Below are 22,882 nucleotides of genomic sequence, written 5' to 3'. Positions count from 1 at the left end.
TCCATAAAGCAGGACGGGGCGAATTGTTTGCTAGGCCCCCAGTGACCTCTCCCACACCGCCTCTACAGAAAAGCGGGAGCTCCGGGCCCTCGCCAGCGCGCGAGGTATTTCTTCCGTCCCCCGGCGGTGCCAGGTGAGCCCCGGCGGATCTTAAGAGGCCGAGCAGGGACTCTCGACTACCCGCGTGCAGCGCGAGCGGCGGCTGCATGGTGTCCAGCTTCACCCTCGGCGCCCCCGCGCCCTGGTGGCCTCCCGGCCGTGCGCACACGGGCCCCCCGGCGTGGGGACGCGCTTGGCTTGATTTGTCCAACTCTGGTGTATTCGCGGGGCTCCGGCCGCCCTCCCGGGTCTCCCTCCCGTGGCCCAGCCCAGCCTTGCTTCCCCGGAGCTCCGGAAGGGAAGGAGGCGTGTCCGGAGTAGGCGGGAGGGAGCTGTATAAAAGTGCTGGCGGCTCTCCTACCCGGGCTTCACTCGCCGCCTCTCGCCGGGACCGGGAGCGCTCCGCGAAGCACGAGCAGTGGAGAGGGCGCTGCGCTCGGGCTACCCAATGCGTGGACTATCTGCAGCCGCTGCTCATGCAATATGCTGGAGCTCCAGAACAGCTAAACGGAGTTGCCACACCGCTGCCTGGGCTGGATCACAGCGCTGCCTTTCCTTATGAAGAAGACACAAGTGAGTAGGGCGCGTCCGGGAGCTCGCTGGCTCTCCAAGAAAATCGCGCCTGGAGGCCGGCGCGTCCCGGCCCCAAGTGCCAGGGCGTTCGGGGCTGTGCCTGCCGGAAGAGCCTGGAGGGCGCTGGGGAGGCGGGTGTGGCGTGCGAGCCCCAGCCGCCCGGCCCGGGTGAGCCTGGGAGAGGAGGAGTGAGAGTGATGAGAGGGAGCCCGTGTCAAGTTTGGAGCTGTAGCCCTTAAGTTGGGAGCTGTCAGTCGGGAGCCGCAGTTCCTGTAAGATGGAAGGATCTGTCCTTTGGCCGGAGAGTTTAAGTGATTACTGAAAGGCATGTCTTTGCACCGCAGACATTTTCCCGTGGATTTCGGGGACATTACAACAGTTCCCCACGCGCCACGCTCGCTCGCGCACCCAGATTTTTGTGCAGCCCCTGGGTGGGTACCTGGCTCGTGCGGACGCGGGTGCAGCCGCTGGAACTTAGCCAACCCAGAGTTCCTTAGTGGCCGCGTTCCGCTGGGCGGAGAACCTCCCCGGCCAGCCCCGGGAAACGACTCCCGCGGCGTCTGCCAGGTTTGCGGCTCTAGGCAAGAGAGCTCTAAAGGGGGTAATACCTCCACATTGCACCCACTTTCTTCCATTACAGAAGAGAAAAAGTTGTTTGTGTGTGTGTTAATGGGCACCTCTGATGGTAGTTATTGAGGTAATTCCCAGTGCTGCAAAATTGTGCATTATACAGAAGCACAGTGGTAAGGCACCGTCCAGGGGTACAATTAGTTTAGTTTGTTTGTTTTCTTGCAGCAGATATCTGGATTTAGAAAGGGCCGCCACCGTACTCCCATGCACAGTTCTTTTTGCCACTGCAGGTCTTACCTCCACTTACTTCTCCCCTTAGGAATTTTTCTGTTATCTGCCGCGGGTTGGGTAAGGCTGCCCTTTCACCCCCCAGAGGTGCTGTCGGAGATAGCAGTTCCTGAAGTGTGTCGAAGGGGTGGAATTGGTGGGGGAAAGGTTGGTACAGATCTTCAGTTTAGAATGTGCTGAAAATGCTTTATTTAATGACATACTTAGTGTCATATTTTAAATAGGTGTCTAGACCTGGGAAGGGTACATATTCAGAGGGGAGTAGGAAGACTCGAGCCCATTGCACCCGTGTGGAAAAGGGCAGGAGGGAGGGACGTGGCCTGGAAGAAATTTTTGTGTAGTCTCTAGGGCAGCTGCCCAAGACCGAGGAGAGGAGCGGAGCGCAAGTTCCTCTCCTGCAAGCAGGTTAGTTTATAGGCAAAGCACCTGGGATCACCACAGTGGGCTGTTGAAATGCAAATGTTAAAGACTGGCAACAGAAGAGAAGTTTTAATCTAATTACTTGATTCGTACATGCTTTCTGCTTTGTGGAATAATAAGCATGGGCGGACGGGGAACCAATTCTTTGTTATAGTAGCATCTGCTCACGTGAATGGTAGTGGTGAGATGTGGGTGGAGAAACCGCTACCTTCTAGTTCAGGAAAAGAGCCTAAACCTTCCTATTTAAACAAGATCACTGGAGACAGATCAGGTTAATGACCAACAATCCAAAGGGGGGCGATGTACTATCAAGTCACTTTGAGAGTCAGTAGGATTGATGATCCTTGCACCCTTGCTTTGCAAAACAAAAGTGAGCTCTGTAATCTCCTTTCTCACTTTGATTAAATGGCTGTGTAAATTGGCTTACATGGGATAATTCCATTGAAAACTAGAAAGAGGTCAAACTAGCCTGAAACTCCTTGGTGTTAGTGACTCAGTACTGCTGACCAGAGACACTGCAGGCAGCTAAATATTTTAGAAATGTGACCTGCTCAGGCCGAGTAAAAGTGCAAGCCCTTTGGGGGAACTTGCTGCTGTTAAAGGACTGAAGGCAAAGGAGGGCAGTGCCCTTGGTGAATGAAGGCATTCATTGCCTGGGATCTAATGACCTTCAAGGTTTCCTTTAAAGATACGTCTAGCAATTCCATATTCTTGCCACAGAAAAAGGGGACCCTGGAAATAGCATGAAATCAATGAAATAATCAGTGGAAATGGGGGAGGGTGCTTAGATCCTCATTCATATTGTTAAATTTTCTAATCCAAAAGTTACAAAGAAATTTCCTGTGCACCTCTGTATGGATGGAGAGTAGCATAAGGAAATCTGACATTAAGTTGTAAGATTGTTCTACTGAATCTAATGTTATATTTGCCAGGGAGGAATATCTATTAACATTCAATAGTTTAAATAATCATTTGTAAAGATGGCATCAATTCCAGAGTTCTGTTATAAAACAAACAGTTGTGTACCCTTCCATTACCCAAGATATAAAATGAGAATTTAATGGTAATTTTAAAAATACACTTGAATTGTGCATCTCTCCAAGAATCACAGGGACACCAGGCATTCTGGACTTTCAGTCAAGCTAAATAAATGTGGAAATGCACCAACAACCACTTGAGGTTTGATAAATGATTCTTTAATTTATTTAGCACGTGTGATGAACTTTTAGCATATGGGAAATAATTACATGGGCAGTAGTCGTGAGGAGCAATTTTAACAATAAGTTTAGTCACAAGTCTACAGAAATGAAAGCATTTTGTGTTTTTCAGATTTCTGAATGTATTTTATCCATATTGTGTGGTTTTACGTTTTCTGAAGGGAATTGTGTCTCTGGCTTAGAAAGAACATTATTTCAATGTATAATCATTTTTTTCAATGTAATACTCTGATAAACTGGTATATTAAATAACAATTGGACATTAATTTGCAAGACCAGTTAGAAAAGTGCTGGGCTTCCCTGGTGGCGCAGTGGTTGAGAGTCCTTCTGCCGTTGCAGGGGACACGGGTTCGTGCCCCGGTCCGGGAAGATCCCACATGCCGTGGAGCGGCTGGGCCCGTGAGCCATGGCCGCTGAGCCTGCGCGTCCGGAGCCTGTGCTCCGCAACAGGAGAGGCCGTAACAGTGAGAAGCCCGCGTACAGCAAAAAAAAAAATAAATAAATAAAAGTGCTATCAGTTTAACAGGGCTGGTGCCATGTTTATTGATGTTGTACTTACATTTTAGTTTTTTTTTTTTTTTTTTTTTTTTTTTTTTTTTTTTTTTGCAGTACGCGGGCCTCTCACTGCTGTGGCCTCTCCCGCTGTGGAGCACAGCTCCGGCCGCGCAGGCTCAGTGGCCATGGCTCACCGGCCCAGCCGCCCCGCGGCACGTGGGATCTTCCCGGACCGGGGCACGAACCCGTGTCCCCTGCATTGACAGGTGGACTCTCAACCACTGCGCCACCAGGGAAGCCCACATTTTAGTTTTGAGATGGTCTGGTCTGTGAGAGTTTTCATGACTGCTGTCAGTTTTAGAAATATGAAGATAGGAAAAATTCATCTGGCGAACGGTGTAGAAAAGGCCATTTTAGGCACACATTAGTTCTCAGAAGAAGCAAATAGAATGTTTATTAGCTTTTGTTTTTCCAGAGAAAATATCCCTCTTTTGTCTGTATGAAGTTTGTCATCTGGGTGATGATGCAAGTTTACAGAAAAATTTAACATTTATGAAAAGAGCATTTTTAAATTTTGTCCTTAAAATCACTCCATTTGGAATGTGTGCTTTGAACAATCCTAATTTTTGTAGCTTTTAATTGATAGATTCTGCCAAGACTTTAAAACTCAAGTGCTAAGTCGATTACATGCAACATAAAACAAGGAAAATAACCATATGGAAGTCTGAAGGCCCGGCCCAAGCCAAACCAATTAAAATCGCCAAATTTTATTTATATCTAACTGCTGATTTGGAGATCGCAAGTTATGAATCACATTTACGCTATCATGATAGGGTTATTGAAATCTTTCCATCACCATCAATAACATTAAAAAAAAATTCTCCCCAAATAGCTAGTCTGAAACTGGAGGTTTCTTGCATGGTCCGGCGAGCCCCACTGAGTGTGCCCTTCCCCCACCATGTCTAGGGAACACCTGAGATATAGTGGAGCGATCTTAGGTTCTAGCTTTTCAAGACTTTGATTCTAATTCCTGTCTTACCACTGGTAAGACAAATGACTTTAGGCACATGGTTTAACTTCTTGGGATTTCCATTTTGCAATCTGTACAATGATTATAAAATAGTTATAAAGATCTGTAAGGATTAAATGAGATTTTATATATGTCTGTATCCCAGCACAGTGGCTTACTGTAGTTACAGTCTGAATTTATTATCCCCGAGAAGAGAATTGCCTGCCGACTAACTTAAAAGCCAGAAAAAAACTAGCTTTTGCAGGTAAATGTTGCTTAACCATCAAAGCACAGAGACCAAATTTTCATAAATCTGGATCTCTGCATTCAGCCTTATAAACTGATACCTGTTTGTACTATCAAATCAGGAATGTATGAAAAGAAAGGTTATCTGTGGCAGGAGAGATGATAAATGCTTTAAAGTTTTTCTTCTTTTTTTTTTTTTTTTAGATGTTGGGGGTAGGATTTTATTAATTTATTTATTTTTGGCTGTGTTGGGTCCTCGTCTCTGTGCGAGGGCTTTCTCTAGTTGTGGCAAGCGGGGGCCACTCCTCATCGCGGTGCACGGGCCTCTCACTATGGCGGCTCCCTTGCTGCGGAGCACAGGCTCCAGACGCGCAGGCTCAGTAGCTGTGGCTCACGGGCCTAGCTGCTCCACGGCATGTGAGATCCTCCCAGACCAGGGCTCGAAGCCGTGTGCCCTGCATTAGCAGGCAGACTCCCAACCACTGCGCCACCAGGGAAGCCCTAAAGTTTTTCTTAAAAAGTGAAAGTAAGAGTTAAAATTGAAAATAGGAATCGAAAATGGGAATATAATCACCATCTCTGATTCACTTTCATATTTCCATACTTTTGCTTTCTAAGTGCCTCTTGTCTGATTCTGAGGGTTTATTTTATTTCATTTTAGACTAAAGAGACTGGGTCAGTCTCCTGTCCTTGGTGTTCGTGAACTTGTTCTTCAGAGTGAGGACAAGCATTCGTGTCTGCAGTGTGTCTTTATTGTCTTTATCAGGCAACATGTAGTGACATTTTAATTTTTTTCATTATGCAAGTTTGGGAGATTTTTTTTTCTTTTCTCAGTTTCCTTAATGTTCCCTTTCGTAAATTAGGGTAAGGTATTTGGATATAAATCTGTCAGGAGTGATCTTTTATCTTTGTTTTCTAGTACATGAATCATGAGCACCTGCAGGAGACTCTCTTTGGTGTTAGCCACCTGTGTAGTCAGAACAATTTATAAAACAAATTGAAGGAACACCAGGATGCTTTTATAATATATGCTGTTTTCAGGGTTATTTTATTTAGACTTTGTCTCATAGAAACCATTGACTATAGACTTACTGATTTATAGATGCAGTGAGATGTTTTTGCCTTTTCACTTAATTATGGGCATGATAAAAACTGTTTACAGGGGCTGGGAGTTGGAGAGAATTGTCATTATCCCATCTCTACCTATTTCCTTCTGTCCAGAAAAATGGAGGTGATAGGGGGTGATTTTCTTATAATTAGGCCTCATGGATCTTTTTCTAAAATTGCAGTGTGTGTCATCTAAAGGAAGACTGTCTGTTACGTAACTCTCTTTGTCTTTTGACTACATTTTACTATTTTTTTCTAGGCTGCCACATTGACTTGGTTATTAGGGGATGGAGTTCATTTATTAGCGCAGATACTATGTTGTATGACTTCGGGAAGACATTTGAATCTCTCTGGACCTCAGTTTCCTCCACTGTAAAATGAGAGAGTAGGACTAGGTGATTTCTAAGTGCCTTCCAGTTCTAGAATTCTCTATGTCTAAGGTAGTAGTAAAATAGATGTTTGAACCAGATGGCATTTTAGCTTCCTTTGGTTCCGAGATCCATGTAGTCATTGCTTTGGTGTGAATAGAAATTTTAACCCTTTTTTTATGATGATAAAGCAGCCAATGGGGAGAAATGAAGGAGATTTCAACTTAGACTATTCTACTTTTAGCCTTTTCACCTGCTACTTGATATTCCTCTATAACAAGAATGGTATTTGCACTTGCTATCTGGGCAATATCCGTAGTTGAAAGGGATCTTTACTTTCTCTCTCCCAATCTTTAAATCCTCTAAGTGAAGAAGAATCATAAGGCAAAGTCAGACAGCCAGAGGACGTCATCTTACATAACTAATGAATGTCTGCCTCCCGTATTTGCTCATTGTTTCTACCCCTGCGGTCTCCAATATCTGTGTGCGTGGAGAAGAAATGGAGAGAATTTGATCCTGTAGTGGAAAGAACTTCCGTGCAGGGAATCAGAGGTATGGACCCTGCACTTGGTTCTGGCTCCAGGGCCGGTCACTGGATCTTCATAGTCTTGGGCAAGTCACTGAGCCTCAGTAATATTGTGCCCTAGAGTTAATCCTGAGAAGAGTGAAGGGAAGAGGTCTGCAGCTGGAGACACAGAGGCTGAAAAAGGAGGGAGCAGCCCTTCTGCCTCTGGGAAAGACAGTTTCTGTGGATGGCACGTTGCCGAGTCTCAGTCTCTCCTTGCCCTGACTTTTTGCAGGTCTGGACCCCCTCCTCCAGGCAAGAGACCACGGATTCCGCAGAAAATAGAGCTGTGACAATGATGATAATGCTCTAAGCACCAGCAAAATCTAGTGAACTTCCTGCTAAAACCATGTTCAGAATTGAGGCAATGATCCAGACACTTAAAAAAAAGTAGCAGTAGCTATCTTTCATTTATCTGGATGAAGGAATTCAGCACTTGACTTTGCAGGTGTAGCTGTTGCCTTGGGGCTTGGAGGGCTGCTGATTAGAATGTAGTCTCTAAGGGGGCAGTTAGGGTACCTTTTCTGTGTTCCTGGTGCACAGACAGCAGCTCAAAAATCTGACAGTGGCCTTGCAAAGAATGCCTTTGCTCTCTAGGGTGACCAAGCAAAAGGGTGCACAAGACGAGAGAGCGAGAGCAAAGCCATCGTCAGTGCTCACTGGAAAAAGTAAGCCCCAGCCTCCTTCACCTTTGCAGAAAGGGCATCCCCACTGTATAATGTACCCTGACTGCATACTGTGCCCCCACTGGAGACCAGGGAGGACAGAGCACAGCCTGAAGGGGGCCGTTGTTTGTCTTGCATACACATACTCTGTTGCCCTTTCAGGAGCGGAAGTTCATCTTTTGTTTAAAAGCCCTGTGGGTGCTTAGCACTTTTGCCTCTTTTTCCTCTTGACTTGAAATCTCTGAAGCCAAGGACCTTTCCATTTAAGTGCCTTTACTAAAGTCCAGGGCTGAATCACATCTTGTAATTGGCCTGTTTCTTCTAAATACCAGTGTTTGAGTGGTCGTAAACCAGGTTGCCTCTAAAAATTACAGCTTAATAGTGGTTGTCTATTGTGAGGAACCCCGTTGTGCTGAGTTTTCCACTGTTTACTTGGGGTCCCTTTCGCAAAGCCTTCCTATACAGCTACCTTGTGAAAAAACAGATTCCTTGATTTCCAAGAAGAGTGTTGCAAAGAAAGTAGGTTGTGTTTATAAAGGCCTTGCACCCTTCCTGGTATGCGTTGTCCATATGGATGGCTGTTAAAATTTACATTCACTGCCGAACTTTAGATGGGAGGAGGGAGGCAGGGTAGAGGTGCTTCATATAAAAGGGTTTCTAATGTGATCTAGAAAACCCAAGGATTGCAAAACAAACCCCGGCAGTCACACATCGTTATTTATGGTTCTGTGTTAAACCTACAGTTTAACACTTCTGAAATAGTCAACACGTTAGGGATTTCCATTTTTGATGACCGACTAAAACCTCTGTGATTACTTTAGTTTGGATCTCTGGCGATTTTAGAAAGCTGCTATCTTCAGCCAGCCCTACCCAGAGATCTCTGATGTGTTCTGTTAGGTGGAGAACTAACACAGGTCATTCTACTGTTTGTTAGAAAGATAAATTATCACAGTAAAAGGAGCTGGGCTGGTGCTTTCTGCTTCCAGGTGGTGCAAAGGGTTTGCTAAAATGCAGGGATAATAAAGTAGTTAGAAAACGTTCATGAAGAATCAAAAGGACGATATTAGTATAATGTTTTTAGTGCTGGATGAAATTAATTCTGTGTAGAAAAGCATCAAACGACAAAATAGGGTTTATATAATCCTTCCATTGTTACGCAACAAATTGTAACAGTTTTGTTTTCTCTAATTCCTAACCCCTGCCCAGGAAAATACTTTAAAAGTTTAGGACACATTTGTTTATAATGTACTACGGCCATAATGGTACTCTACCTCTTAACAGTACTAGAAAATAGTGGACTATAAAAAATAGTTCCCCGTTTGAAATTTGGATCTTTCTTAGTCTTAAACAATTCCATAGACTTTTATCGATTTGACCATTTATTGTTTGCATTTCTGTATAAATGTCACACATAAATGATTCAGCTTGAAGGAATGAAATTTACTACAGTCTGTGTCAAGCATTTGACATTTAAATGTGTATCCATTTTAAATACTTTCATGATTGTTTTGTAAAATCAAATCACCCTGATAATAAGATCATGCCAAAATGGCATTTAGTAGAAAACAGTTCCAAGATGAATTCAAAGAACTTTTCTTCTGGGAGGTAGGTACTGTTTTCTTTAAACCCCAATTCACAGATGAGGAAAAGGTCTTTAACGTGCCAACTCCAAGTGTTTTATGGTCATGATTAACACCCAAAGAGATTTAGCTGTCACTGCCACAGTATATTAGTGCGGCCTATTCAGAACCTCAAAGATACACGTTCTGCTTATAGGAACATTAAATCAAAAACAAACACAATTCAGATATTAAAAACAGTTGCCTGTAATAGTTGGCAACAAAAATTTTGTGATTCCAGTTACCTAGCAGAGTGGCTCATACTAGAGGTTCAGTGAACACAGATGGAATGTTGTTGAATAAATAAATGCCTGATTTCAGGTTGTTAAGTGCCAACAACCTTTTTTAGAAACCTTTTTCTTTTTTTTTTTTAACAGAAGGCAAATTTTAACTACTGTCCTGGCTCTGTTATACACAGATGTGTCTGGTTGATGATTAGAAAGGCTACTTTGTTCCCCATTTACAGTATTAATTTTCAGTGAATGTGCACTATTATTTACTAAGTGAAACTGGTGGGCATGTGAGAATACAGAAAACACTGGACTGAATCAAATGTAGTAGTGGTTCGGCCTCTTACTAGCAGTGTGCCCTTCAGTAAGTGTTTCTCTCTGAACTTTTCCTTCCCAATCTTTAAAATGGGTGCAGAAATAACTTACCTATTGGTAGTACTGATGTCGTGATTAAGTGAGACAGGCTGTGTAAGGGCACAGGTACTTGCTCTTAGTAAATAATCAGTTCCTTCTCTGCAAGAGGAGGGAATCATGGAAGCTTTCAGCAAATCCACATGCTGTAAGACATAAATTCATTGTTCACAGTTCCTGCCTTTGGCTATAGGGCTTGCATGAATAAATGAATTAAAATAATAGAGCTTAATACCTTAACTGCCTTATTTATACACAATCTACCTTCTTTAACACTCGCAAGCACTCTTAGCAAATTAAACAAAATTTTCCTCCAATTTTACCCCCTTTATCTTTCTCCCCTTTCTACGAAAGGCAACAATTATACAAAATAGGCCAAAAGACAAGCTGCTTAAGAAGAGAAAGGATAGGGGACTTCCCTGGCAGTCCAGTGGCTAAGACTCTGCACTTCCAATGCATGGGGCATGGTTTTGATCCCTGGTCCGGGAACTAAGATCCCACATGCCACGGGGCACGGCCAAAAAAAAACAAGAGAAAGAATGAATAAGACTAGTTAATATGTTAATATCCGTTGATTACTCACTATAGATGAGGCACCAGGCCACAAACTGCACAGGAATATCTCATTTGATTCTAGCCAAAAAAAAAAAAAAATGTTATGAAAGAGAGATTATTGATCTCATTTTTTTTAACAAGGAAACTAAAGTTCAGAGAGATTAAGAACACTTAACCAAGATTAAAAGGGAAAAAAATTGCAAGTAAGTGGAAGAGCTTGGATTTGGAGCCAAGTCTGCTTAATTCTTTTTTTTTTTCCCGGGTCTCTCACTGTCGTGGCCTCTCCCGTTGCGGAGCACAGGCTCCGGCCGCGCAGGCTCAGCGGCCATGGCTCACGGGCCCAGCCGCTCCGCGGCACGCGGGATCCTCCCGGACCGGGGCACGAAACCGTGTCCCCTGCATCGGCAGGCGGACTCTCAACCACTGCGCCACCAGGGAAGCCCAAGCCTATTTAATTCTAAAAACTAGATTCCATTGAACCACGTCAATGGAATGGACCCATATTTAAATATACATATACATACGATCTGTAAGACTCAAGCCTTTTTTTAAAAAAAAATTTGCGGGTGAAGATGATGGTTTTTTAATCTTATAAGGGGAAGGTTGAGAGCAAGCGAAGCAGGGTTCCCGGGAGAGCGAGGGGTTGCTTCTGATGCAGCTTGTCAGGACCACGCAGGAGGGTAAATGGCTGTGAAGAGCAGCAGCACCTCCACAAGTCGGGGATCCAGGGTTTGGTCCCCAGCCTCTCCCACCTCAGTCTCCTTAGCCATCGAATGCCTGCGTCAGCTGACCTGTTGTGTGCGAGGTCCTTATAAACTGGAAAAATGCCATTTTAATTTATGGAATTAAGAATTACTGCCGAAACCTTGGTGTCTTTCAAATAAAATGGTACTTTTCTTGGCAGAGGGGAGGTTTTTAAATATTTGAAAATTGTGTTGCAAAATAACTTCTTGGGGGATAAAAGATGCTCCGGGGATTACTTTAATCAGTTTGCTCTATTTTCATGCTGTTTCCAAACACAATTTTAGGTGGCGGTGATCATTTTTAGAAAACCACTTAATAATGTCTTTATGCTTATGTCTGTTTGTTAAAGCTACCAGCCATTAAAGTTGTGACCTTTGCTTTGTAATTCCTTGTCAGTCCAACCGCATGAATAGTAAAAATTCATTTTCTGCATTGATGTTAGATTTTTTGAAACAATTGACTGTTGGAGCACCCTTAGGGGCAGCATCGCTATGTAATTTATCAGTTTAGTGGAAATGAAGTTGTTTAAAAGGTTGCTAAAAGGTCCTGGAATCATTTGAACGCAGGTGAAGGAAACAACAGAACAGAGGTGTGATGAACCAAATAGACTGCAGTTAGATGACCCACTTTGGTTGGCTAATCCTCTGAGCCTCGGTTTCCCTATCTGCCAAAGAGACAGGGCAGGAGTACATTTCTCAAAGGTGGTTGTGAAGATTAAATGAAAGAATCCACAAAAAGCCCTTAGTCCAGTGCCGGGCACCTAGGAAATCCTAAATAAATATTCACTCTGATCTTCAGCATTAAACAAATGGTAAGCTTATCAACAGTGGTGACTCCTTTCTTAAGAAAGTGACTTTAATTACAAAGTCTCCATTGTCAGAATGAAAGGGAAAGTTCAAGCAATTTATCCAAATACCTCAGGCTTGGAATTCACTTTAGCCCTGAATAATTGTTTTCATTCTCTACTTTAACCAAAAACTGAAAAAGAGCTAAATGTGTATAATTATAATCGCAAGATAGTTTACCTAGAGCAAAGTTACTTCTTTCTATCCTGTGCCCAAGGTCACAGAGCTAATACATGGCGGAGCTGACTTATGAACCAGGCGGTCTGGAACTAGAGCCTACATTCCTAAACGCTATGCTATGCTTGGAATTGGGGGGACAGAACATGAGTCCTTCCCATGAATTGGTGAGTGATCTACTTCTCCCTATCTGGGAGGAGAAGTCATTTTCTGCATCAACAGAAATATAGCCACTTGTCAAGGGAGAAAGGAAAGAGCATGGCTATTGTGTCAAAAGCACCAAGGTTTTACGTCTGGCTCTAGCTTGCCAAGGGATCTTAAGCAAATTATTTAACTTTGCTTAACCTTCTCTTAAACTGAATTTCCTTTTCTGTAAAATGGAATAATAATACTTTGTAGCTTTTTAAACTGGAAATAGGATGTTGCATACCTGCTTTGTGATTGTCACTCACAGAATTGTACTATTATAAAAAAAGTACTTTTCAGACTTAACACATTTTCCTGCTATACTATTAAGAACTAAGTTGTGTTTGTACAAATGTTTGACTCATTGGCCTCATGTAGACACTCAAAGGAGCATGGACTTTGGAGTTAGAATGAGGCTTAAGTCCTTAGCTCTGTTATTCACCAAGACCCACGTGCATGTTATTTACTTTCTTTCTCAATGTCCTCATATGTATAATGGGGTGGTAAGGATACTATTACGTGGTTGGAAGAATACAAGATTAAATGAGATAATATATGGAAATTGGCTGACCCAGAACTGATGTTCAGTAAGTAGTATCTCTAATCTTTAGGGACTGGATTATGCCAGCTAACAGATCAGTATGGATCAGTCTACTCTGTCTGTTTGCTTCACTTGTGTGATGGCTATAATTTATTTAAACTTGTTGTCGTTGAAAAGCAGAGAGAGATTATGGGTGATTATGTGAAATTGGATTGTGTGACCGTGAACTGAGATTAGTAAGGGTCTGGATCTGGGTCAGCATCCCCCTTTGTAACCAACAATGCTGATGCATGACTTGGCTGTGTCACCAGTTATTGTGTGTGTTGTTCCATTCAGAGGCCTACGGTCATACTTATTATTCTAAGCCTTGAGTAATGAAAAATTCAAACTTTCTAAATACATGAAAGCTTTGAGTTTATTAATGTCTTCCAAAATGAGCCGCACACTACTTTATATAGTATGTATTAATAGCTTTGGAGACGCATAGATCTGGCGTCACCTCTTCAAATGGGATGACTTTGAATCATTCTTCTAACATTCTGATTTTCTCATTTCTAAAATGACATTTATAATAGTGTTTAACTTCTCACATGGTTTTGAGGATTAAATGAGCCAGTACATGAGAAGGGTTATTTCATGCTGGGTACCCAGAAAACCTAGGTAAATGCTAGCTGCTTTCAAGAAAAATTCATTTTTGCATTCAAAGTAGGTTGTTTTTTTTTTTTTTTTGCTCTTGTTTTTGTTTTTTTTTTCTTTGCATGTGTTGAATTTAGTTAAGGGTGTAGGATCAACAGTTTGGGAATGTTTGCATTATGAATCCAGGTTTTTCTTGTGGGTGATGGTATTTAGAGTTTAAGGGCTTGATTGTCCAGGTTAATCTTCAAGTAAGTTTTGTATCAATCAAGACAGACGCACGTTACTTTTATCTGTCCATTACTTCAGGTAAACAAGCATTCCATTCTTGTACAGAACATTAAACTGTTAAGTTCCTTTTGATGGACTTGTTCAAAGCACTTGTGAAAGACAGAAAACAGCTCCTGTTTTCTGACATTGTATAATCTGAACGCTCTTTCTAGAGGTTTCTTGACTGAATCTTTGACTATCACTACCTCAAAAATTAAGTTATCAACCCAGACAAGTGTGAAGTAACTTTGGGTTCAGTTTAGAGTAGGATCTAACACAACAATTTGAGCCAAGACTCAAGTGAAACCAAAAAGCAAAAATCTTTTAAACGTTGAAAAAGGAAAAAGTCTACATCCATTCTTTTAAGGCCCAAAGGAGAATGGGACAGAATCATTGGTTTTTATAAGTCACTTAAGAGGAGGGCTGGATTATAAAGGGACTTAGCTTCGCATATTTCCTTGAAATGTGTGTCCTGGCACTTGGTGGGGCAAGGCAGGAAAGTCAGAACAAGCGCTTGCTGACTGTATAGGAGATCCACATCCTGAATTCAACTATGTGGTGTTGATATGGGGTTCATCCCTCCGAGGGTATACATTTTGTTATCCAACAAAATGAAGAGTGAATTCTGTAATTTTAAAGATTCTCTCTAATGCACACAATCTAGATTATTAATGGAATGCTGACCATGTGACTACCCTGGTTAAAATCCTCCATTGACTTTACATTACCTGCAGGATAAAGTCCAAACCCTCAACACACTGTACAAGATTCTCTGTGATCGGCTGTTGCTTATCTCTACTGCTCCCTGAGTGGTAAATTTCATGCTGGCGTCACTTAACGAAGTACAGTGAAATAGTGACATATTCCACAACTGCATTTGGTCTTGAAAGCCCTGGTAGCCCCTCTTCATCCTCCAGCTGGTCTAGCTGAGATGGTTCCTCCTCTTGGAAGTCCTCCCTGAAGGCTGTTTGCCCTTCCTCCCTGCCCCCGCTTTCCTTGTGTTTAGTGATCTTACCCCGCGCTTCTATAGCATTAAAAAAAAAATCATATAGGGCTTCCCTGGTGGCGCAGTGGTTGAGAGTCCGCCTGCCGATGCAGGGGACACGGGTTCGTGCCCCGTTCTGGGAAGATCCCACATGCCACGGAGTGGCTGGGCCCATGAGCCGTGGCCGCTGAGCCTGCGCGTCCGGAGCCTGTGCTCCGCAACAGGAGAGGCCACAACAGTGACAGGCCCGCGTACCGCAAAACAAACAAACAAACAAACAAACAAAATCATATATTGAAAACAATATAATGAAATTATATTCTTACTTACCTGTCTACCTGGCTAAATTGCCTCATGCTGGTATCCCCAGCTAGTGGTGCAACACCAAAATCTTAGTAAAGGTTTTTGGAACCCAACTATGAGTTAATGAATCACGTGAGATATATCTTTGACTGAATCTTTGACTATAGCATTCTAAGCATGGATCTGAGTACTTATCGGTTTTATGCCTGCTGACCTCAATTGACACATGGGTTGGCACCAAGGAGGGTTATTTGGAAGGTAGGAGGAACATTACTATCACGCATTGATGTCATACATAGGAAACGCATATAACTGTACTCAGTACCACCTGGCACAAACATATGTTGTTCAAACATAATTCTGTTTGGAGAGAGAAGTGGGCCACTTGGGGTTGTAGAAGAGGGTAGAGACCGTGGATTAATAAAAGAGGAAGGTGGGGGGCAAGTTGCTGGCCATTTTTAAGGAAATAACACAATAGGTTGAATAGCAGGTGCCAGATGGTGCTTGCTAATTCAAGATTATAGAGGGTATAAGAGCCAGAAAGGATTTTAGTACCTAATCAGCTGCTGATGATGAAGAAAATGCTGATTGTGATGCTTATTCCATGTGCCAGGTCCTGAGCTAAGTGTGTTACATACTTTCATCTCCCCTGATTCTCTCCACCTATGAGGGTGGTTATATCCTTCCATTTACAGAAGAGGAATGTGGGCTTAGGAAGGTTGTGCAAGTCGCTCAGCATCTTACAACTAGTTAGTCTTAAACCCAGTCTGTTTGCTTAGTATTAGTATTGCTGACATCTTCTCTTTTTGCCTAGGTAAGATGTTTTTCTTGATACATAATAATGAATAAGACTGTTATAAATAAAGTAAATGAATTCTTCTTCCCAGCTCACCCACATTCAAAAAGCTTCCTTTCGTATTTTCTTTCCACAGTTTGTGTTGGTTAATGGTTAGCCAGTGCAATAGACAAGGAAAGGATGTTGTGTAGTTTTAGATTCTGATGTGTATAATCTCTAGCAAGAAATTGATGAAATAAATATGAGGCAATAGACAATATGAGAATTTTAGATGGTTCATTTTAAATGATATTTGTGGATTTAAGACTGATGTAGTTAAGGAATTTAGCAAAAACGATGTTTCATTACTCAAGATCAAAGACATATTTAAGTGTGGAGGAAGAAAGTTGGAGAAGGATTTAATAAGTGATGTTTTCAAATTTCATCTGTGATTAGAAGCCACCATCTTAGTGACCCAAGGCAATGATACAACTGCTTTACAATTCAGTGCTCTAAAGTTAACCGTTTTTACATTTGTGTACTTTAAAAAATTCACAAAACTATTGGGTTGGCCAAAAAGTTCGTTTGGGTTTTTTCATAACATCTTACCGAAAAACCCAAATGAACTTTTTGGGCAACCCAATGTTTTGACGCCAAGTTTTCAAAAGTTCTGAAGTTGTTAAAGTTATGCAACCTTACAGCATGGCCTGTTTTACCTTTTCTCTTTTTCTGTTCTTTTAAATCAGGTAAGCTGCTTGGTTTTTTGTGTAAACTGAAAGGTTATCATTTCTGAAAGCCATAAAACTTTTTCTAGTTTTGGATAATAATTACATAACAAGGAGCAGAATCTACCTCCTGTCTCAATTTACAAACAAAGTTTCCAAAAAGGACCATAAATGAGAAGAGGAGATGACACACAAAAATTAAACAATGAAGTGGATGTGCAAAATGGCTTGTGCAGCTTTGGCACTTGAATCATACAGCAGCTGAAGCATATCTTTTAAATTTCATTTAGCTGGATACACGGCCCTGTCTTCATTTCCTGAGATTCCCATTCTCTCCTATATGTTGAGAGAATCTCTTTGCCTTCCAAGCAGTCTTCCTGTTTACATATATTCCTCCAGCCACTTTTGATTCCGCAGCAAAGCAGCTGCTTTGAAAAAAGCCCAAAGGATAATCTTGCAATGGATACTCACTCATCTTCTTTCCTGACCCAAGGAGAAAGTTCCTTTTTATTTTCCCCTAGCATTATTTAGAGTTAGGACTTGAGCAGGGTTTAAAGTACATTTTCCATATTCTTCTTTTGTTTTATTAAACAAGAAAGCTTAATTGATAATCTTCCCAGGTTGTCTTGGAGGAAGAATTTCATAACACAAAATAGTTGACATTTACTTTGAAGATTGTTAACTCAGAACCTTTTAAAAAATAGTAATAATAAACTGTGTGATGCCACTGCTCGCATCCTGATACGTTGTAAAAAGTCTTCTTTTTGATTTCTGTCCTACATCTTCCTTCTCTGCTGAATTCGGAGTCTCTTCCTACATAGTGACATTACGGAGATTGCTCAGCACAACTCCATGATGTCATGGTGAAAAATCGGAATAAAAGAGTTGCCACTTAATCATGCTTATTAGCATGAAAATGCAATAATAAAGCCTATTTTGGAGGGGGGTGGTGAAGGGGAGTGTCATTTGAGTCCACTCCTGAGTAGTCTGGCATGCAACTTTCTGTTTCTTGCAAACAAGTCTTGTCAGAGGGGAACAGTGATATTATGCCTGTGTTACTCTGAAGAAAAGGTAGTTGATTTTATTCTTCAGTCAAGCTAGGAATGGGTCTGGATGACGTAAAAAAGAATAATTTAGTTCTGTGAGTGTGAGCTTTTTTTTTTTCTTTTGCCTTCTCTGGTAGGGATGACAGATAAGTCATCCAGTGCTTTGAGAAGAGATAAGATTAGCATTTAAAAGCTTAACCTATGTCATCACTTCTGAACACGCCTGCTCCCAAGTGAAATCATATTCCTTGCATGTGTTTCCCAGTGCAGAATCACCATGAATAATTTTTTATACATGGCTGCTTTAGAAATTTTGATGGATTGCAGCTCATTGGGAGAGAGGAAGAAATTTATAGATGCATCTTATATTGAATTCTAAATGACGTGCAGAATTGCAGACCTCTCAGAGACTTCCACTGAACTTACTGTAGGAAAGTGTCTGCATTCCAGGTCTGTGGGGTTTTTTTTTGTTTTTCTGTTTTGTTTTGTTTTGCCCCCGTTGAGTCAGTAAAGGAAAGTAGCTACACGTGATACTCATCTAGTTCCTTTAGAAAGGGAATCTGGGGATTTTATAGGTGGGTCTGCACTTTGGGTCATTATCACATTTTGGCCACATCTGCCAGTGAAGGCATTTTCCACTGGTTGTTCATGAAAAATAATTTATTTAAAAATACACAGTTTATTGAGCATTTACTACAATCAGAGCACTGTGCTAGAGGCTACAGCTACAGCAGTGAGCAAAACACATTATTCCTGCTCTTCACGGGGCTTACAGTCTATCCCTGGTTTTATATCCTAATTTTCCATTTTCCTGGGGCTAGAGAAGTATTTAAAGGTGCAAAGAAAAAGTTTAAAAGTTCAAACTGAGAAGCATTTATCTAATGTCACATTTTGGATAATTAAGAGAATGTTGCAACATTACTCACCCTTGTTATCATTAAGGTTTAGTAGTTGTTGGACCCAAGAGTAGGAAGGAGGATAATCGTTTATGCCTAATGGATGAGCAAAACTCTTCTGTTTATCCTTCATTCATTCATTCAACAAATATTTATGAAAGGCTTGTCTGTACTCAGCACTGCTCTACCCACTTTGGACGAAACAGTGAGGGACAGAAAGTACTTGCCTTATGGGACTCAAACTCGAGCAGGAGACAGGTAACAAGCACAACTGGTGGATGATGTTGCAATTCCGTTGTGTGATAGGGCCACCATCTGCTAAGGAGTGAATCACACTGTCCTGACTTCATTTGTGCCCCATTTAACACACCTGAATTTATTCTCTATTCAGACAGTTTAGAGAGTGCTACCACAATGGTCCGTACTATATGAAAGAGAATTTGATGGTAGGAGTATTTGAGCAATTCAAGGTGCTAGAGATAAGAATGGTGAACAAGAATAGTGTAATTCTCGTCCTCACCCCATTTGCACACTTGTCAGAAGGAACAGGTGAGAGTAAACGAATTGGGTTATCATCAGTTTCTTATTTCTGATGAAAAGTGCTTCGGTGGAAATAAAACTGATCTGAGAGTGCTGGAGCTGCTTAAGGCAGGTCACCTGAGAAGGCTTTTCCTAGAAGGTGATAGCTGAACTGAAGCCTGAAGGATCAGAACAACTTGCCTCTTTCAGAGCCCAGGAGGGAGAAAGCTTGTAACTAAGTGCAAAGGGCTTAAGGCAGGAATACATTCCCGGTGTTTCAGGAACAGAAAGGAGGCCAGTGTAGCTGGAGTATGGTGTGGGAAGAGGGCATGGTGAGAATGAGCATGGAGGTGGGCAAGTCTACGTTAAATAGGGCCTTGTATACCTTGAGCAGGAGTTTGTATTTTATCGTAAATGTAATGGAAAAGCATTCAGAGTCTGCAAGCAGGTGGTGATGTTTTGCATTCCCTGAAGACCACAGTCTTGTGGGTAGCAAGCATGGAAGCAAAGAAGGCTATTTAGGGGGTCCTTGCAGTCTTGCAGGCAGGAGTAGGGAAGCTCGGCACAAGCTGTAGTGGTACAAGATGAGACGGAGGGAAGTGAATGTTTCAGGATTTATTTTGCTGGTAGAACTAATAGCACTTGACAGAGTGGATATGGAACTAGGGAAATGGGAAGGATCAAGGATGGTGCTCAGAGTTGTGGCTTGAACCACCAGGCTTCAATTTTGGAAATGACATTACTGGGGATGCTTGTTCTAGGTGTGGTTGAAAAGACAGCAGTGATAATAACCATCATGGACATTTATGAGGGTGAACTGGCTGTCAGATGCTATATACCAAGTGTCTATATAACTTTGTGCGAAGTTTGTGAAGTAAGTTCTATTATTAGGCCCATAATACAGGTGAGGAAGCTGAAGCACAGAAAGATGAATAACTTTCCAAAGGCCACAAGGTTAGTCAGTGGCAGAGTAGAGATTAAAGCTAGGGCAGCCTGATTCTAGAATCACCGCCTCCCAGCCCCCCACTCTATACCGTTCTCTGTGCTTGAGTAAACACACTTTGTTTTCTTAAGCCATCTTGGATTATTACTGAAGCTAAAGTTGACTTTTGAAACTCTACTATTCAGGTTAACATTCACCCATTGCCCAAACAATTCAGTCTCACTTTTGCCCCAGGTAGAGATGAGCCTGCCCGCTTTGGGAGAGCTGATCCCAAATCCAAGCCCAAGGGTCAGTTTCACAACCTCTTTTTATCACCTTGCTGTGCTGATCTTTAATCTATGGGGGAAGCAGAACATAAATGGGATTGTGACATCCACTGTTAGCATAGCTTTTAATTTAAAAGTCAACATTTAAAAAATTAGTAGTCGTGATAAAATAATAACTACAGGCCTACCTTGTTTTATTGCGCTTCACTTTATTGCGCTTCCCAGATATTACAGGTTTTTTGTGTTTTTTTTAACAAATTGAAGGTTTGTGGCAACCCTGCCTGGACCAAGTCTATCAGCACCACTTTTCCAACAGCATTTGCTCACTTTGTGTCTCCGTATCACAAATTTTCACAGTATTTCAAACTTTTTCATTATTATAATATGGTGATTTGTGATCAGTGATGTTTGATGTGACTACTATGACTTGCTGAAGCTCAGATGATGGTCAGCATTTTTTAACAGTAAAGTATTTTCTAATTAAGATATGTACATTGTTTGAGTTGTAATGCTATTGCACACTTAATAGATGATGGCATAGTGTAAATACAACTTTTATACGCAATGGGAAACCAAAAAATTAGTGTGACTTGCTTGCTTTATTGCAATATTCTCTTTATTGCGGTGGTCTAGAACTGAACCCTCAGTATCTCCAAGATATACCAGTATAGCATTAACAGTCATGTCATGGTCTACTATAACATTGTCTTATTTATTAATCTTTTCAAAAATCCAAAAAATGTTATCACCATGAGAAAACCGAGGCTCAGAGAGGTTCCATAATTTGTTGAAGGTTGCAGCATGTAAGCGACAGAATCAGGATTTGAATCTACATCTTACTTTGCTGATGTTCTTCTTTTCTAAACATCATCTCATCTCTTTCATAAGCAATGAACCTGCAGTTGAAGTGTACTGTTATCAGAGGAACATGTCCTGAGCACGTCAAAGGCAGACGCTTTGCTGGGCTTCAGGTGGTAGAATTACCAGAGGAACATGTTTTGGACATGTCAAAGGTACATTATTGCTGGGCTTCAGGTGGTAGAATTGCATTAACATTCTCATGGATTGCCAATCAAAAACTGCCTTTTTAGGACTTCCCCAGTGGCGCAGTGGTTAAGAATCCACCAGCTAATGCAGGGGACATGGGTTTGAGCCCTGGTCCAGGGAGATCCCACAGGCCGCAGAGCAACTAAGCCCGTGCGCCACAACTACTGAGCCTGCCCTCTAGAGCCCACGAGCCACAACTACTGAAGCCCACGCACCTAGAGCCCATGCTCCACAACAAGAGAAGCCACCCCAATGAGAAGCCCACGTACCACAATGAAGAGTAGCCCCTGCTCGCCTCAACTAGAGAAAGCCCATGCGCAGCAACGAAGACCCAATGCAGCCATAAATAAATAATTTTTTTAAAGTGCCTTTTAAAGATAAAATTTAAATGATTGTTATTTTACAATTTGAATTTTGAAATACTAATGGAAAATTCCTAAGGAAAGTTTAGACTGACCTTTATGAGAAATAAATGCTCAGTAACTTGGATTTTTCTCTCCTAGTGCTTAGAGTTTAGTTGCAGACAATATAATCTACTCTAGCTAGTTTAAACATAAAGGGATATATTGAAGTTTATTTGATGGGTTATAAAACCACTGGAAGGGCTAGAAGAACAGGTTGAGATTTCAGAACACTCCCATCACCCAGAACACGGTTAAGTCCAAGGCCATCTGTAAAGCAGCTACATAACAGCAAGTGCTGTACAACCAGGACTGCTGCTGACGGCAGGGTCTCGCTGCCTCACTACCACCCAGCAAAATGCCTGCCCGGCATCCATCCAGCTTCTCTTCTCCAGGACTTTCTTTCCATATCGAATCTTGCAGAGTTGTGCCTAACTGCTGAAACCTAAGTACCTGCATCTTTAGCTAACTGCAATGGAGTCCAAGATATGGAGATTTTAATTTTGCAGCCACTACAGTATAGAAGAATATGCTCAGAGAGCGGGAATGGGAATTGAGTCAACTCACAGTATCCTCTACACTCACTACTTAACTTTTCTTTTTCCAAGTTCCTCTGAATCAGGAGTATCTAATATGTAGCCCTTGAACCAAATGCAACCTCATTTACCTTTTCAGACATTTTTATTTTCTCTAATGATATAGCACCCATGAGCTAGTACAGCCTAAAATAGTATGTCTAAGACTTCAGAGAGTACCTAAGAATCTTGTTAAAAGTACACATTCCTGGGCTTCCCTGGTGGCGCAGTGGTTGAGAGTCCACCTGCCGATGCAGGGGACACGGGTTCGTGCCCCGGTCTGGGAAGATCCCACATGCCGCAGAGCAACTGGGCCCGTGAGCCATGGCCGCTGAGCCTGTGCATCCGGAGCCTGTGCTCCGCAACGGGAGAGGCCACAACAGTGAGAGGCCTGCGTACCGCAAAAAAAAAAAAAAAAAAAAAAAAAAAAGAAACACATTCCTAAGATGGACCCTCAGAATTTTGGATTCCACATGATGCCCAGGGATCTGCATTCTAAATAAATACCCGCAGATGATTACACTTTGATCTAAACATAAGACAGCAACTCCCCTTGTTTCAGTTGGAG

The 22,882-nt window shown here is 42.0% G+C and overlaps 1 protein-coding gene across 3 annotated transcripts in view; it reads left to right on the top strand.

Moving 5' to 3' along the window:
* Positions 1-466: 466 nt before the first annotated feature.
* KITLG (KIT ligand) overlaps positions 467-22,882 on the top strand; it is an 88,854-nt gene continuing 66,438 nt past the window's right edge. For all 3 annotated transcript variants that reach the window (XM_060025336.1, XM_060025334.1, XM_060025335.1), the window contains exon 1: positions 467-672. In XM_060025336.1, coding sequence (XP_059881319.1) covers positions 658-672 — 15 coding nt within the window. In that variant the 5' untranslated portion in view covers positions 467-657. The remainder of the gene's footprint in view (positions 673-22,882) is intronic.

The sequence above is a fragment of the Delphinus delphis genome, chromosome 11 (assembly GCF_949987515.2).
Source record: "Delphinus delphis chromosome 11, mDelDel1.2, whole genome shotgun sequence".
Classification (NCBI taxonomy): Eukaryota; Metazoa; Chordata; class Mammalia; order Artiodactyla; family Delphinidae; genus Delphinus; species Delphinus delphis.
The sequence above is the reverse complement of the archived record's forward strand: the minus strand, read 5'-3'. Positions and strand labels throughout refer to the sequence as shown.